At 49.6% G+C, this 16,171-nt stretch overlaps 1 protein-coding gene across 1 annotated transcript in view; it reads left to right on the plus strand.

Moving 5' to 3' along the window:
- The window catches only part of LOC116204795 (uncharacterized protein KIAA1522-like), a 41,258-nt gene that overhangs the window by 8,552 nt on the left and 16,535 nt on the right, over window positions 1–16,171 (plus strand). The window contains exons 2-3 of the mRNA XM_031537098.1: window positions 925–1,493; window positions 2,316–2,430. Of these exons, the coding sequence (XP_031392958.1) occupies window positions 925–1,493; window positions 2,316–2,430 (684 nt within the window). The remainder of the gene's footprint in view (window positions 1–924; window positions 1,494–2,315; window positions 2,431–16,171) is intronic.

Genomic DNA, 16,171 nt, shown 5'->3' on the forward strand with positions numbered 1-16,171 from the left:
CTTTGGGTCGCCCGATGGAATCCCAGCGGCCCTATGATCACGGGATGTCCCGGAATCATGGGAGTTCCCCTCCTCAGCCATTTGGGGAGCACCCTCATATTTCCCGGCCGGGTAATCAGACAACTCGGCGGCCTACAAGACATTCCCGTCGAGGTGGACCGCTTACCTTTCCACATCCAATGGGCCGACTCCACGTCCACGGCCCCCGATAGATTCTCACAGATTCGGGAGATCCACCGTCAGCGGGATGCTAGCACCATACAGCGCCTGTACTTCCCCGAGCACCCCCACCGACGAGGAGCGAGCATTTTCTGCCACCTCAGCATACGTGGCCCGGTTCTACCCGCAAGGATCGACACCACCACAACGGCCTCAGGCCGCCCCGACTCCCCGCGCTACATCCACCCTCGCCCCCGAAGTCGAGAGTTCTATCCAAGCGGCCATGCACGCGGAGCTACGGGCCGTCAGGGAGGAACAGGATAGGCTCCGTTGCGAGCTTGTTGACTCCCGCGCAGAGGTCGCGGACTACAGGGAGGTTCAGACACAGTTGACTCGAGCACGCGCCCGGGTCGCACACTTAGACCGGGAGATGGCCCGCTTGGACGCGGAGTTGGATCGAGTGCACAAGAGGGCGTGCAACCTCGCCCATCCTTAGGATTAGTAGGCATACTCATTTTTGCCCTCTCTCGGACCCACGCCACTTTCGAGCGGCCACCGAGCGCAAAGGGATGTCGGCTTTACGTTTATGTTCCTTTCTTTTCTTCCGAATGTTCTATTTTGTAAAATCATGGAACTTGGAGCTAATCAATGTAATGACATTAGTGTTTGAAAACTCATGCATCTCATACATTTCCTCATCTTACTTAATTCCGCACTTATCATTTGAGATATTGGTGTCTGTCCTTACACATTCTTGGAATCTAGGTGATCGCAACTGGCGTGGCACCGTTACCTGACTCGTCAGCGTCTCAGGATGGCGGAAGGGGATCATGTCGATATTCCCGAAGAGGCAACCCCTCAGTCCCGACTCTCTCTCCACCACCGCAAACGCACGCTCCACCGCCTTTCACTCCTGCAGGCGTACTCCCGGTGTACTCCGGCACTCATCCAACACATCCCCCGCCCCCGGCGTCTTCGGGGGCGCCTCAGCCCTTGGTTTCACCAACCTCCGCCGCCACCGATGACCAAGCCCGCATTGCGGCCCTCGAGGGCACGGTCAACGAAATGGCCACTAACATGGCAGAGCTGCTCGCCCTGCTTAGAGGACCCAACCGGGCCTCCTCAAGTTCCACACCTCCGCCGGGACAAGGGCCAATGACTGAGCCGACTCCCTGGATTCCGCCGACTCAGGCCCCGGAGAATATGGAGGCACCCCCGCCGCCAACATTGCACACGTCCATGGCTCATCATGTCACCGGCCCATATCCGCCACCGCCGGCCCCTACGGCCGTCCCTCTTCCACTGGCAGCCTTCCTATCCTCGGAACACATTCTGTCCGCACCTCCGCCCGTCTCCATACCGGCTCCGGCTATGGCCTACACAATACCTCCGCCGACGATTTTCCCGACGTCCAACGCACCCGCTCCAACTCACTTTCAAGCCACGGAGCTCCCTCCCTTTCCGTCTCTACAGCCTCACACCGGCCTCTCCTACCAGGCACCGCCTCCCATAAACACCACCTTCCACGAACCGGGCACACCGACCCATGCGGCCCAATTCGCCTCACCGACGTACTTCTTCCCCGAGGCCGACGCCGAATAGGAGCGTAGGTTGAAGCGAATGGAGGAAACGATACGGGCCCTGCAAGCGAACGATGTTCATCCCGACGCCCGCTATGGCGACTGTAGCCTATTCCCGGGCATGCGCCTACCCCCGAAGTTCAAGGTTCCAGAGTTCAAGACCTATGAAGGCACAACGGATCCACGCCACCACCTCCGCCATTACCGAGGGAAGATGCTGCAGTATTGGGAATACGAGGAATTTGCCATCCACTCCTTCCAGGATAGCCTGTCAGGATCGGCCCTCGATTGGTTCATGTCGCTGAAGGCCGAAGACATCCCGACGTGGGAGGACCTCTCTCGGAAGTTCATCGACCAGTACCGGTATTGCGCAGAAACGCCTCCCACCCTTTTGGAGCTAAGCACGAAAGAAATGGCGCGGGGCCAAAAGTTTGAGGAGTATGCTACCAAGTGGCGGACCCAAGCAGCAAAGCACATCCCTCCAATCAGCGAGGCGCAACAGATCCAACTGTTCCACTCCACGCTAAGAGGAGTGTATTATTCGCATTTGTTGGCCCACACTTCCTCATTCTCCAGTCTGATCGACGCTGGGAAGAAACTTGACATGGGCATCAAGCTTGGGAAGATAGAAGGACCGACCGGAAAGGAGGAGCAGTCATCAAAGAATGCCGCTACTGGCCATCACCAACGGGTAACAAAAAGGGCAGAGACGCGTCCGTTAATGCCGTCAACCTTGGACACCAAATGCCCATGCCGTACCAGCAGCAATACCCGGCCCTGCCGATTAATTACTCGGCGCCACCGGCTTACCCTCCGACACGGGCCCCGCAACCACACGGTCACAATTACACGTCTACCCCTCATTGGGCATCTCCAAATGGGCCCCTAGCTTTAGGAGCTCCACCAACGGCTTAACAAGCCCCAAACTTGCAACCCCGACAAGGAGGGCAGGCTAGGCCGCGTCCGCAATACCCGCCTTTACTGGTTCCCCAGTCACAAGTCTATCGCCAACTTCTGGCAGCTAAGGAAATTAGACCCGTGGCCCCTCATCCTCAGTTCAATCCCGCGAATCAGGATCAGAATCTCCGTTGTGAATACCATATGGGCGCTCCGGGGCACACTACGGACGAATGTTACACCCTCCGGGGCAAATTACAGGAGATGATTGAGAAGAACCGACTCTCTTTCAATGAAGTCAAGCCACCGAATGTCCAGGCTAACCCTCTCCCCGACCATGGATCAAGCTCTGACGCGGCTATCGATCTGATTGGTATTTACCCTAGGGGCAAGGACAACGCCGAAGAGGAAGGGTTGATTTCCCCATGAAACTACCTACGAAAAGCGTTCCCTGCGCGCGGTCGAAACTATGAGCCGCACAGCGGAAGAGGGACTTTTGTTGTAACTCGAATGCCGATCTTAATGAAAATACCTTCGCATGTTTTGAAATCGTCGCACCTGTATATTCTTTCTCCTCATTTATTTCAAGCACTTTTGCCTGCTGAAAAGAATTATTTTCATTGCTAGGTTCTACTCAAGCGCAGCCAACCGACACAGCGACTTGTGTATTCCGAGCTGCGCTTTTGAGACGCCGACCCCACCCACCGCAGTGGATACTAACCAATAGACGGAGAACCATGCGCCTTGCAAAAACATACTCCTCCTTAAACTCTCTCTTTACATTTATCTAAATGCATTCCCAAGCGGACTCCGGACAAGAAAAGGGCATTAGGACAGTTCTCGGGACGCCCTATTGGTTTTGTCGGATTTGTTCGATTTGTTTGTCCTCATGGAACTCGGCTCCTCCGGCCCTCCTTAAGACGGCTGCGCATGCCAACCCGCAATTGGGGAAAGTACACCTATACGGCTCACGAACACAGTCTGGCCTACTCTAGGGTGGCGATGACAACACTCCCGGAATTGAGTGTTCTCCACGTGCGGCACCCCATGGGTCGCGCGCCGGACGAAGGAATTTCCCATGGGTCCACCTTACATTTCTTACCGCATATTCCACCTCATAATCGCCTAATGCATCATCCTCTTTGTCATCCTTCACAGGGACACGCCGGTCGCGGGCGAAGAGCGATGCGCGGGTTCACACCTCCTCGAGAACTCCTATCGGGTCTTTCTTCCTGTACTTCAGTAGGGAAGGGCCCGACAAGGAGGTACCCCCTATGAAGCTAACGACGGAAGCATCTGAATGAACCGTATGCCTTCAGCACAACCGTCTCAATCGACAAACAAACATGCCTATCGGCTTTGAGGGCACACCTCTACGGCGTACAACTGATGCTGGAGCCACAAGCACGATCGGGGACGATGATTGTACAAGACGCCCGACACAAATCACAAAGACTGGGGCATCCCCGTCCAACATTCACGCGAAGCAACCTTGGTCACCCACACTCCTGGGGCAATTTTGTTTTCTTTTTAGACAGTAGGGGAAAGGACTTGTAAAGTTTGCAAGGACAAAAGACGCGAAGTTCGGTTTTCGAGTGCACAAGAATCAGACTTCTGAGAAAACCAGCCATTACAAAATTGGGCTAGGACAACAAAGTACATCAAGTCTCCATGGGGCGAAGTAAACGAAAGCAGCCTCGGTGATGCAAAGTCGAGGAGTTTCAAACGAATACAAGGGGCACAATACAGACCCCAGCTGCAAGAAAAAAATAGAGCGAAAAGAAGCGGGAAAAACCCGCCAATGAACAAAACTCCGGCACCGCCAATTTGAAGAAGAAATCAACAAACCCCGACAAAAAGGGGAGCAGCAGACGCAACTCCTCGACGGAGACAGAACGTAACCCACTTGGAAGTTGAATCCTTCGAACCCTTCGCCCTTGCAAACTCGAGAGGCAAAAGAATCGAGCCCGCTAGGTCGAAAACTCCTCGGGGCGACCTAGGCAAAAGTTAGGGCAAAAGAGATGCACGACTGAAAATCCCGAGGCGGGCGGTCGTGGTAAAAGGAGAGTTCATCCCCTTTAGGTTGAGAGGTACGGCCCCGAGGCTGGTAACCGTAGCAAAAGGAGAGTAAAATGAGAGATAAGCAAAACAGTCACCCTAGGCTCTCGCACACTGCGCGGACCAGGGATCCCCAAGGGAAATGGCCAGGTTGTCTACTCCGACACGATCCCCGATCGGCTCTCCTACCGAGCTCAACCGTCCAAGGCGGATTCTTCTTCAAGCACAGCGGGTGACCAAGCACGCAATCCAAACAGTTCAAGACAGCCAACACCGAAGGACGGAAGAGAATGGGGGTACATCTCACGGCAGGCGTGAACTCGTGTATCCTTTCAGTCCTGGGGCAACGTGCTCCCCAAGCTTTCTCTTTTCTCTTTGTCATTGCACAACTCCAAAATAGGTCACAGCCACCCTTCAATCGGCTACCACAAAGCCAAAATCCTAGACATTTCTTTCCGGGAGTCTAGTTATAACACTCTGGGAATGACTAGACCAAGGTCTGACCAAATTTGAACAAAAATTCCCCATGCGGGTTACAAATACAGCCGCCCTATGGCACCTTGATGAGAAAGGTCCTAGCTCACAGGCGCGTTGAACAACCGATAGAGCCACTTGGGCACCTTTGAGAACGTCTCGATATGCCCATGCAAGGCCAACAGGAGCCCCGGAGGCCTCGCATCGGGGCCTCTGAAAGCGGGACCCCCATTCACATCACCAAATCAAAACTCTCCACGGGTCGCCCAGGCGACTCGAAACAGAAGAGCATGCGTCACAAACACTTCCTTTTACCTGTGCTTACAAATCGCTAGTAATCCCATGACTTGATAATGATGTTAGGATCACAGATGCCAAGCAGCTAGAACCATGGCAGGCCGAGTCCCGTCTTCACTTTCATGCAGGGCCAAGTCCCATCATCACTTTTCTGCAGGGCCGAGTCCCGTCTTCACTTTCATGCAAGGCCAAGTCCCGTCATCATTTTTCTGCAGGGCCGAGCCCCATCTTTACTTTTATGCAGGGCCGAGTCCCGTCTTCACTTTCATGCAGGGCCAAGTCCCATCTTTACTTTCACGCAGGGCCAAGTCCCGTCATCACTTTTCTGCAGGGCCGAGTCCCGTCTTCACTTTTATGCAGGGTCAAGTCCCATCATTACTCTTCTGCAGGGTCGAGCCCCATCTTTACTTTTATGTAGGGCCGAGTCCCATCTTTGCTTTTATGCAGGGCCAAGTCCCACCACCACTCTTATGTAGGGCCAAGTCCCACCATCTTCACTTTCATGCAGGGCCAAGTCCCATCATCATTTTTCTGCAGGGCCGAGTCCCGTCATCACTATTCTGTAGGGCCGAGTCCCGTCTTTACTTTTCTATAGGGCCGAGTCCCATCTTCGCTTTTATGCAGGGCCAAGTCCCATCATTACTTTTATGCAGGGCCAAGTCCCATCATTACTTTTCTGCAGGGCCGTGTCCCATCTTCACCCTTCGCAGGGCCGAGTCCTGTCTTTACTTTGCTGCATGGGCCCATAAGCCCGTGTTCTTACCTCCCTGCACCACACGGACCCATAAACCCGTGTCTCTACTTTTCGTAAACTTACAATTTACTGCTTTTCGGACTTCGTGTCCACGGACTTCGCGTCCATTTTACTGCTTTCCGCGGGCTTCGGCCCTTCACCTACTACTTCACATCCTCCAAATCCCACTCATGCTACTATCTCATGACAGGAGGGGCAAGCTACCACGGAGAACAACGACAGAAGCGGTCGCCGGGACCAAAAAGGGTGCCTCTCATGATCTTGGGCTACATCCTCTAACCGAGCATGCAACCAAAGAGGGGCAAGCTATCAGCACCCCATTTTGGCCTACCGGCTTCCCACACGAGGATTTCCGACCGAGGCCCGGGACACTATTCATCACCCGGCAATCAGAGACAAGTAGGCGAGCATGGGGGGTCATGAGCAATAGGAGAAGAGCACGGTCTACTGAGAAAAGCGGAGGAAAGCCATCGAAAGAACAAACGAACAAGGAATCCCCGAAACGACGGAGCTGACACTGTGGCACTATTCATCATCGAGTCACCGAAGCACCGAAAGGTGCCCAATATGGGACTCCAAAAATCCCTCTCAGTGCCAAAGTGACCAATGACACGTCCGGGCGCATTTCCGGGGCATCCTGCTTAAGCCGGGACACCCCGATCCCCCACGGACGCCTTTTCTGATAGAGCTCCCGGGGTTCGCCCCACTGATAAGCAAACGGCCCCTCAAAATGGGCTTACAGGCATCCAGGGACCACCAGGGTCGGGGAACAAGCTTCAGACAACCTTCCAGAACTCGACTCGGTCTCCCGAGCTACATTTCAGTGGGTACGAACGTCTCCCGGCGAACCTTCGGGGCATTTCCACGGAAAACAGAGATCGCAACGATTTCCAGGCACCTCACAACGATCCTCGAGCACCTCAAGACATTCAGGGCACACTGAGAAAACCCCGGTCAAAGTCCCTAGGTCTTCCCGGGCCAACGGTCCCCGACCGAGGACGACGAGCCAACAATCACTCACGGGGCAAAAGGATCGCCAAAGCAAATGCAAGGATGCACAAAGGTCAATCGGGGATCGAGGGGCACTAAACTCCACTCCGAATGTCCAAACGAGGCAAAACCGACTCTCGAGGCGTCGAGTCGCCCGAACGTTCGTCCACACGACGCATGGCGATATTGGGCTCGTTCAAATTCTCGTAGTTCAAGCATTCCAAATCTTCAAATTAATTGGACATCGGAGGTCGAATGCAAGCTCAATCGGGTTTCAAGCATTTTCCGGCTTTTCTCTCAATCGAACGGGACCCACAGCTCAGCCAAGCCAAGCCACCAAGCCGCGGCTCAACCCCAAGCCACGGCTCAAACCCTCAAGCCGCGGCTCAGCCGCAATAAGCCACGGCTTGCCCCTATGGCCGGCGGCTCAAGCTTCCCCCCACCACAAAATTCAAATCTTCTTACACCTCTTACACATCCATCACTTCCTCTTACACATCCATCACACTTATCACCCTCCTTTGCCTTCCCCTACACTCAACATGACATTTTCCCCTCATCAATGCCCCTCTAATTTCGGCAGCCCCCTAAGCATGCCCTAACCCCACTTAACTTTGTTCAATTGCATCATTAAGCTTCCCTTTATAAGTCCTTTCACCATTAAGCTTAATCACTTCTTCATTCTCACTCTCTCTCAAGCCAATCTCTCTCAAGAATCCTCTCAAGCTCCAGCCCTCTCCTTCATTTCCGTTCACCCCTTGCCAAGGCCGAAACCGGCCAAAACCGCCGGAAAACCACCCGATATTCCGGTGACCACCCGACCCGACTTAAGCCAAAAATCACCAAACTCCCTAGCCTACATAGTTTCCACCCCCTAAGTCCATTTCCGGGCTTGGATTTTCGATTTGAGGTCCCCAACATCCCGTTCCAGCCGTAAGAACGTTCGGGTCCCGGGACCCCTAGTCGCGCGCACACGACCCTCCACGCGTGCCATTTCTTCCTACGACTTCGGCGAGTCGTGCCATTACGTTCAAAGGGTTTCTCACAACCCTCATCCTCCCCCATGAAGAGGTGGTCACGGTCCGAGGGCCGATCAACCGTGCACAACCGCCATTCACCCGTTTTTCTCAAACCGGGTTTTCCTCATTATTACCGAGTTTTCTCTAACTTTTTCGGGTTCGTTCAGGCCTTGGCAAGCTCTGGTCTGCCCATGCTCGTGTAGATCCGCCTCTTAGGAGTCCAACGAACCCGACCTCGCACCGTGCCGTGACCGGAGCAAGCGTGCCGACTTGTTTTTCCCCGACTGGCCGCGGCCGTCTTCTACCCGGGTCACCCATCCGTGACTTCAAGCCGAGTCTTGCGACTCCCACGGCCACTTCCCCGACTCTTTCCCTCGCACGACGAGGCTAGGTAACATCCCTCTACAACTTAGGGCAGTTAGGATCTTCGATGCTTGCTCATATGAGATGTTTATGTGGTTTAAACAAGTCGGATGCATGAAAGCTTGCCCTTTTCCTTCGGATCTACGTCCCCATGCATTTTCATGCACGCACGTCCACCATGTCACGTTCACATGTCCATATGATGCTCGTGCCGTGAAGGGAAAGGGTTAGAATCGAGGTAGGGGAGACACTCAAGCCACGGTTAGACCATGGGAGCCCACGGCCTAGGTCCAAAGGAGGGGACCCGTGGGCTCTCTTGGTCCCTCCGGGGCTTGATCGGCCTCCTCTTCCCCGAAACTTGTCGGTTCCCGTATTATTATCATTGTTCGTTGCATGAGGTTTATTAGCATGGCGGGAATAGGCTTAGATCGGGACCGGAGAACCTCCCTTGACTCGTGTGAGCCAAGAGGACTCACGGCCATCCTTGGAGAATTATGGCCGAGAGTCCCCTTGGACCACACGGGTCTAAGGTGGTTTCCCCCTTTCCGAAATGAGCCGATTCCCGCGTTTCTCGCTTTCCCGTCGATTTTTCTTTTGTTTTATTGAAATAGATTTCGTTCTTGAGTTTAAGCGTATTATGCATGTAAAACACGATTGGAATCGTCCCTCGGAATTGATTGTATCCATGTTTTTTTTACATTGTTCCCGATGGCCATGTGATAACTAAATGATAAGTATGTCGGTCTTGGATAATTTCCTATCAAAAACCATAATAATTATATGAAATCACTACCAATGAATAATTTTCACAAACGGGAAAATGGGACGAATCATTCCGCTAATTAAATCACTTGGACTAAATAATTGGGCTAATCAATCCTCAATTTGTAAACGCGTCGATGATTTACGGAACCATGAGAATGCCCTCCTTTTCCATCAAAATTCACAATTTCAAAATACCGAGACACGTGACACGAATGGAATTAATGTCTAGTGAGTACTCACGTGCCGTGACTCGGGTCCGGGCCCAATTTGAGGCGGCCCGAGTCGGGGCACGAGAGTCCTCCTTAGACTCTTTCGTATGACGCGATCTCCAATCTATACCCGAACATTGCAATTTTATCATCCAAGGGCATAGTCGTCATTCCGCGATTCACCGATACCCTAGGCGCTAGGAAGTCGAAAACACCTCGATCTATGGATGGGAAGGGGCAACCCGTCCGGGTGCGAGTCTCATTCGCACGGCCCATTCCGTCCATTTTCGGTGTTTCTATCTTCCTATTGTAGATTCGGTGGGGAACATTTTATTTCAGTTATAAAACACAAAGAAACGGACTAATCATACATCCGGCCTAATCAAACACTAGGTAATGGATAGGCGGAATGATAGATTCCAAATCTAAAGTCAAAACACGAGTTTGGCTAATTCGATGAAACCGCAGTGACACTTAACTGAATAAAAGTCATAAAACAAACATACACATGTAATTGGCTTGGAACCTTATCCTAGCCCGCCTTCTATGTTTGCCTAGGTTAGATGCATTGTTTGCCAATCAACCACGGGTAATAACTGATTAAATCACGTACATTCGGCCTAATACACAATTCGTTTGTATTCACTGACACTTGTCAGTTGTTGTCAGTTGCTTTCTGTATTGTGTCAGTTATATCAGTTTTCTTCTGTTTTATTCTTGCTTTCGATGATTTATTGCGGTTCGGGCTCGAACCCATAGGTCACGTGTTACATGGGGTCCAACGCCCCAAATCACCGAACACGAGGTCCAACGCCTCTTAACTCACCGAGCGCGTGCAACCCGAGTGCGGAATGGGATCTAGCCTCGATTCACCGTCACACTTCGAATACGGCCTATGTGGAAGGCGGATTTGGATTGAGCGAGTGAAACGTGTCTAGATATCACCCGGGAGCTCGATCGATCCAACGGTTACAGTGGAAACAAGTCGTTTTTCTGCAAACCGTCGGTTCGATCGGACCCGACCCCCGGCTCTTCGAGCCCGCGTTGCCTTAATTCATTTACCGGTCATTCAAAACACACGGTGAGCCGGAGCGGAATATTGGCCCAATGCAAACCGATCGGGATCCATTTACTTATTCAGTTGTACTTTGTAATTATTCGAGAGAATATTGCGAGGATTTTATTTGTATAATCATTCACTTGTAAGGATCCCCGATTGGTGGGCGAGATGTCCGAGTGTCGAATCGGTCGAGTTGGTCTATTATCACCAAGAGATGAGTAAGCTCAAATACTCGCGGTCTCGGTTCGCGCAGGGAATCGACCATCACGGTCCGATGAACTGTAACGCTAAGATAGTGAACCGATTCCTCGATGCACAAGCCTACTCATCTTTCGGACTCTTGGCCCAACTTGATCACTTCAACGAATTTACGGTATCAAAACGGGAGAGTCGAGCGCAACTCTAAATCACGCGATAAATAAACAAAATGGCAAGCCTAGCAAGCTAGAGTACCAAAAGGGCGTGCGGGATATAGGCCCGCACGTAATAGAACCCCCGAATTCGGAATTTCCGGTTCCGTACGACCATTGCCTTAGAATTTAGGTGTACCCCGTACCCCTAGACCCGGGTAACTTGCCGGCCCTCGACCTTCGGGTCGTAAAATGGCAGGTGGCGACTCCTTCTCACGTGCGTCCGTCGCGCGTACCCGGGAAGGTGGACACTCCCAAGCCGGGTTTGCTTAGGCGCGCGCATGCGTGCCCGACGAGATGAAATTCGAGTGCGCACAGTGGCGTGATCCTGTCGAGGTGTGGAATGGAGACCGAGCGCGCCATCTCTTACCAAGATGAAAGGAAAACCGATTTAGGACTAATTAATACAAATGACGCCTAATTTTGAAATTAGATGATGCATGGGTATAGAAAATGAATGCCCACAGCTTAATGTATACAACGTACATCTCTCTCAAAAACAGAAAATGACTCAAATGGCGCGCAGGCTGACTCGATGGACTGTTACTAAAGTCGGGTTGGAATATGGCGTGGAGCTCCTGCGGTATGCATGGTTTTGGCACTACAAGGACCGTGCTACCTAGGGATGGGGGCCCCCGACTCAAGGGTGTCAATTCCTTGAAATCGAGCGGGATTCTTTTCAAGGCCTAAGCGACAGTCGAACTGCGCGCCGTACCCCTACTTCGAACCCCTATCTAACCTATGCTCCTATTACCGGTCGTGGGACGCGACCCATAGGTACCTAGAAACTAGTATGATATGCAATGTGCATGCGAGAAATAAAGGTGCGTAAAGTAGATAAGCGGGAAATTGCGAAAAACGATAAATAAACAAGCAAACAAAGCAAGCAGGAACGAGCCCGAACCCTTTAAGTGTCCCCAGTGGAGTCGCCAAGCTGTGCGCACCCGAATTTCGTCTCGTCGGGGCACGCATGCGCGCGCCTATGCAACACGGCTTGGGAGTGTCCACATTCCCGGGGACGCGCGACGGACGCACGTGAGAAGGAGTCGCCACTTGCCATTTTACAACCCGAAGGTCGAGGGCCGGCAAGTTACCCGGGTCTAGGGGTATGGGATACACCTAGTATGTTAAGGCAATGGTCTGTACGGAACCGGAAATTCCGAATTCGGGGGTTCTATTACGTGTGGACCTATATCCCACACGCCCTTTCGGTACTCTAACTTGCTAGGCTTGCCATTTTATTTATTTACCGCATGATTAAGTTTCGTTCATCTTACGCGTTTTGACACCGTAAATTCGAAGAAACACTCTGACCATCTACTCTCCGACCGGGATTTTACATGAATATATGTATAATATAAAACCTTACATTGTTCTCTCAAATAAATAAAGACAAGCTATAATGACTAAATCCCGATCGGTTCGCATTTGGCCATGATTTCACTCATGCTCACCGTATAGTTTGGAAAAGACCAAAAATTAAATTAAATGCGCACTCGGTATATGGGGGTATTGGATCCCGTGATCGACGGTTATGGGCGTTGGACCCAGTGTGAATCGAGTCCTAAAGGATCGGGCTCGATCCGCATAACAATCAAGTGCAAAAGATGTAACAAGCAAGCTCAACTAAACAATCAATGGGGTTTTGTTATCACCGAATTTACGTGAATTAACTGATTATTAACCGGGGTATATTGGCATACAAATCCTACCTTAAAACAAACAAAAGGGTGATGGATAGGGTATGTAGCATTCAGCATTATTTAAACGAACCCGACAGACGTGATGTCCATAGTCAAGTCTCGAATGTGTGGGTTGTTTTTAGATTATTCTGTATCGCGACAATATGGTTTTTTTACAGATTAAAAGTATTTTAACCTAAAACCCAAAAACCTAACCCTCTAATTGCCTATTGCCCATGTTTGATTTAAGCCGAGTTTGAGATTAATATGTTTTTTTATGTTTTAACCCGTTCTAAATACAAACCTACGCTAGGATTACGGCAGGACAAGAACCGGTAATCATACCCTTGAATCGGTAAATATGTGTGTGCATGAAAATCAAGATTACGCTGTACGTATCTCGGTGCTTTTGAAATTGTGAATTTTGAAAAGGGCATGACTAACAGTTCTTGGACTGTCGACTCGATTACAAATTATTAATCAATTCGTGCAATCCATCTAAAGAAATCAAGTGATTTAATTTAGTCAAATTTAACGTCCCGATTATCCCGTATGTAGAATTTTAGGTTAATTAGAAAACTTGCCGAATGCTTTAATCTAAGGATTTCGAGCCGTCGAGATGGCCATTAGTTGATCGCCCGATAAACTCTAATTTCCGACATGCTCACATAATTACAAAATTGAAATATTTAAATGGGGCACATGCATTGTCGGTGGGTGATCCAAGTAGAAAAGGGCAGGATATTTTAGAAAATGTCCAGGGGACTGAATTGAACGATTTTAAAAGAGCAGGGACTGATTTGAAAATTCTAAAAAATTGGGGACTGATCTGAAAATTCTAAAAGATTGGGTACTGATTTGAAAATTCAAAAAAATGGGAACTGTGTAAAAAATTACTGAAAGTATCCTAGGGCTTATTTGAAATGAATTTGAAAATCGGGACTGATCTAGAAATAAAAAAATGGCCCCAGGACTAAACTGAAACAACTTGGAAAGTTTTTTGGGATGCTTGAAAAATTCTGGGAATTCCAGGACTGATTGGGAAATAGTGAAATGAATGGGACTGGATTGAAAAGAAATTTTGAAATTCGGGGCAGATCTGAAAAGGGTGAAAAATGGCCTAGGGACTAAACTGAAACAACTTGGAAAGTCTTTTGGGACGCTTGAGAAATTCTGAAAAATCCAAGGACTGATTGAAAAATAATAAAATGACCGGGACTTGGTTGAAAATAAATTTTAGGGTTCGGGGCAGATCTAAAAAAAATAAAATGAGTCTTCTGGACAAAAATGTAACAAAATGGAAAGTTCGTAAAATCGAGTTCGGGACAAATCCGATCACCCACGCGACCCAAGAACACTCAATTCACATTATATCCAATCAAGCAAGCAATAATATTCAGGAAATGAGCCCTAATCATGCCACTAAGTCGAGAATTTACCTAATCCGGAAAGTTGAGGGGCTTCTCTGTAAATAAAAAAAATCGCCGGACAATCGGGTCGGATCGGATAGGATCGGATCGCCCGCCCGAAGGAGAAACCGCCCGGAAGAGAAGCTGGGCTGGACTGGGCGTTGGGCCTGGCTGGGCTTGGGTTGGGCCTGCGAAAAAAAGAACTGGGCCGAGGCCCGTTAGCCAAAGGGCGGCCGGGATTGGGGGCAACGACGGCGACAAGGCTAGGGGCGGCGGTTCTCGCCCCTGGACGCCGCGACGACGGCCGGAATGGACGCGGAAGGTAGCTCTGGGCGCCGCCGGCACTCCGCCGTGGTCGATCTAGGCCTCACAGGAGTTTAAGTGGCTGGAATCGAGGAGTTTTTGCGGTATTCTGGCGACGGTTCCCCGAATTCTCCGATCTCCAAATTCCCCGAAACGAGAGCCAATTTTTCGATTTCGTTCGATGGGTCTTGTTCCTCCCTATCCGAATTCCATTTCTGTTTATTTAATTGCAATTTCTTCCCCGTTTCCGTTAAGATTTCAGCCGATTTGGAGAAAATCGCGGAAAACCGCGATTTGGGGACAGTTCTAGGCCGGCGGGGATCGCGGGCAGCCGGCGAGCGCTGCCCGGCCCTGCCCGACCTGCCCGATTTGTTTTTTTTTTGTTTTTTTTTTTTAAATTAGGGCCGGCTGTCACGGGCAGCCGGTCAACGTTGCCCGGCCTGCCCGACCCTGCCCGACTCTTTTCTTTTTTCTTTTTCTTCTTTTCTTTTTCTTTAACATATTTAATTTAATTAAAAATAATTTTTTTTTATTTTTTTATTTTTTTTTTAGAAAAGGTGATAAATTGGGAAATGACAATTTTGCCCCCCTCGGAGCCGATGGATCGAAATTAGGTGCTGACAGATAGTATCCGCGTAACCAAATCTTTCAACTAATTCATCAACATGGTATAATATACCATACATACGACGTACTACTAATTTTAGTCATAAACAATCAATTGCCTTTATAACCTATAAAACTATTATTAGAATTAACCATTAACTCAACATCACCTTGCATTCATAACCTAATTAAATCAAATTAACAAACAATACGGCTTCCACAGAATAATTCAAACAATCGCAATAATCATCACATCTACAGCAACCAAACCCAACAAATTATGTTCATTGTCCCATGAACAGAGCCCCAGCTTGGCTTGAAGACTCCTCGAACTATCCTTTAATTCTGCCTCTTCTCCCTCGAATTTACACAGAGCGGTCCTCTATCTCTCTATCGTTCTCTGGCCCTCTCCCTCTGTTTCCTCTATTTGTTCTCTTGTTCTGCATCGTTTTCTTCTTCTTCCCCTTTCCCCCGTGAAACCAAACCAAACAGACAAGGGAAGGGAATAAATAAATAAATAAATGAATGATGTGAATGCTGAGGCGGTGGAAATGAGGCATGCTGGGGAGACGGGAGGGAAAGGTTGAGCCACGTGGGGTCCATAGCACCACCACCTCTTTTTCTTTTTCTTTTTTGATGCTTCAGATATGTACGTAACATACATATATATATATATACACGTGCACTTATATAACATGTAAGTAAATGAATGCATATATATATATATATATATAAACTATTTGCAATTAAAAATATCAGATCTCACAATCTCCCCCACTAATAAAAATTTTGTCCCCGAAATTTGTTTATGCGATACCAGAAAATTTAGAGGATTAAGGGTTATAGCATCTTCAGGTCCCCATATCACCTCTGAACTGACTTTTCCAAACACCTTCATAGATCACCAAGCTTCCGCTGAGCCACTATAATACATTTGATGATATGAACCCAAATCTTGTAGAATATCCAAATCTCCATCTCGAAAGCAACTCTAAGATTGTCGAGTTCGAATACCGAAAACTCTATCCAAAACCTAATCAATAGAATTCATTCCATGTCGCTGCAATAAATAAACTGAAATAAACACCAAATGTGTCTTGAGTGATCAAAGATTTGTATATGTCCCGGCTGATGGT

The sequence above is a fragment of the Punica granatum genome, chromosome 1, assembly GCF_007655135.1.
Source record: "Punica granatum isolate Tunisia-2019 chromosome 1, ASM765513v2, whole genome shotgun sequence".
NCBI lineage: Eukaryota > Viridiplantae > Streptophyta > Magnoliopsida > Myrtales > Lythraceae > Punica > Punica granatum.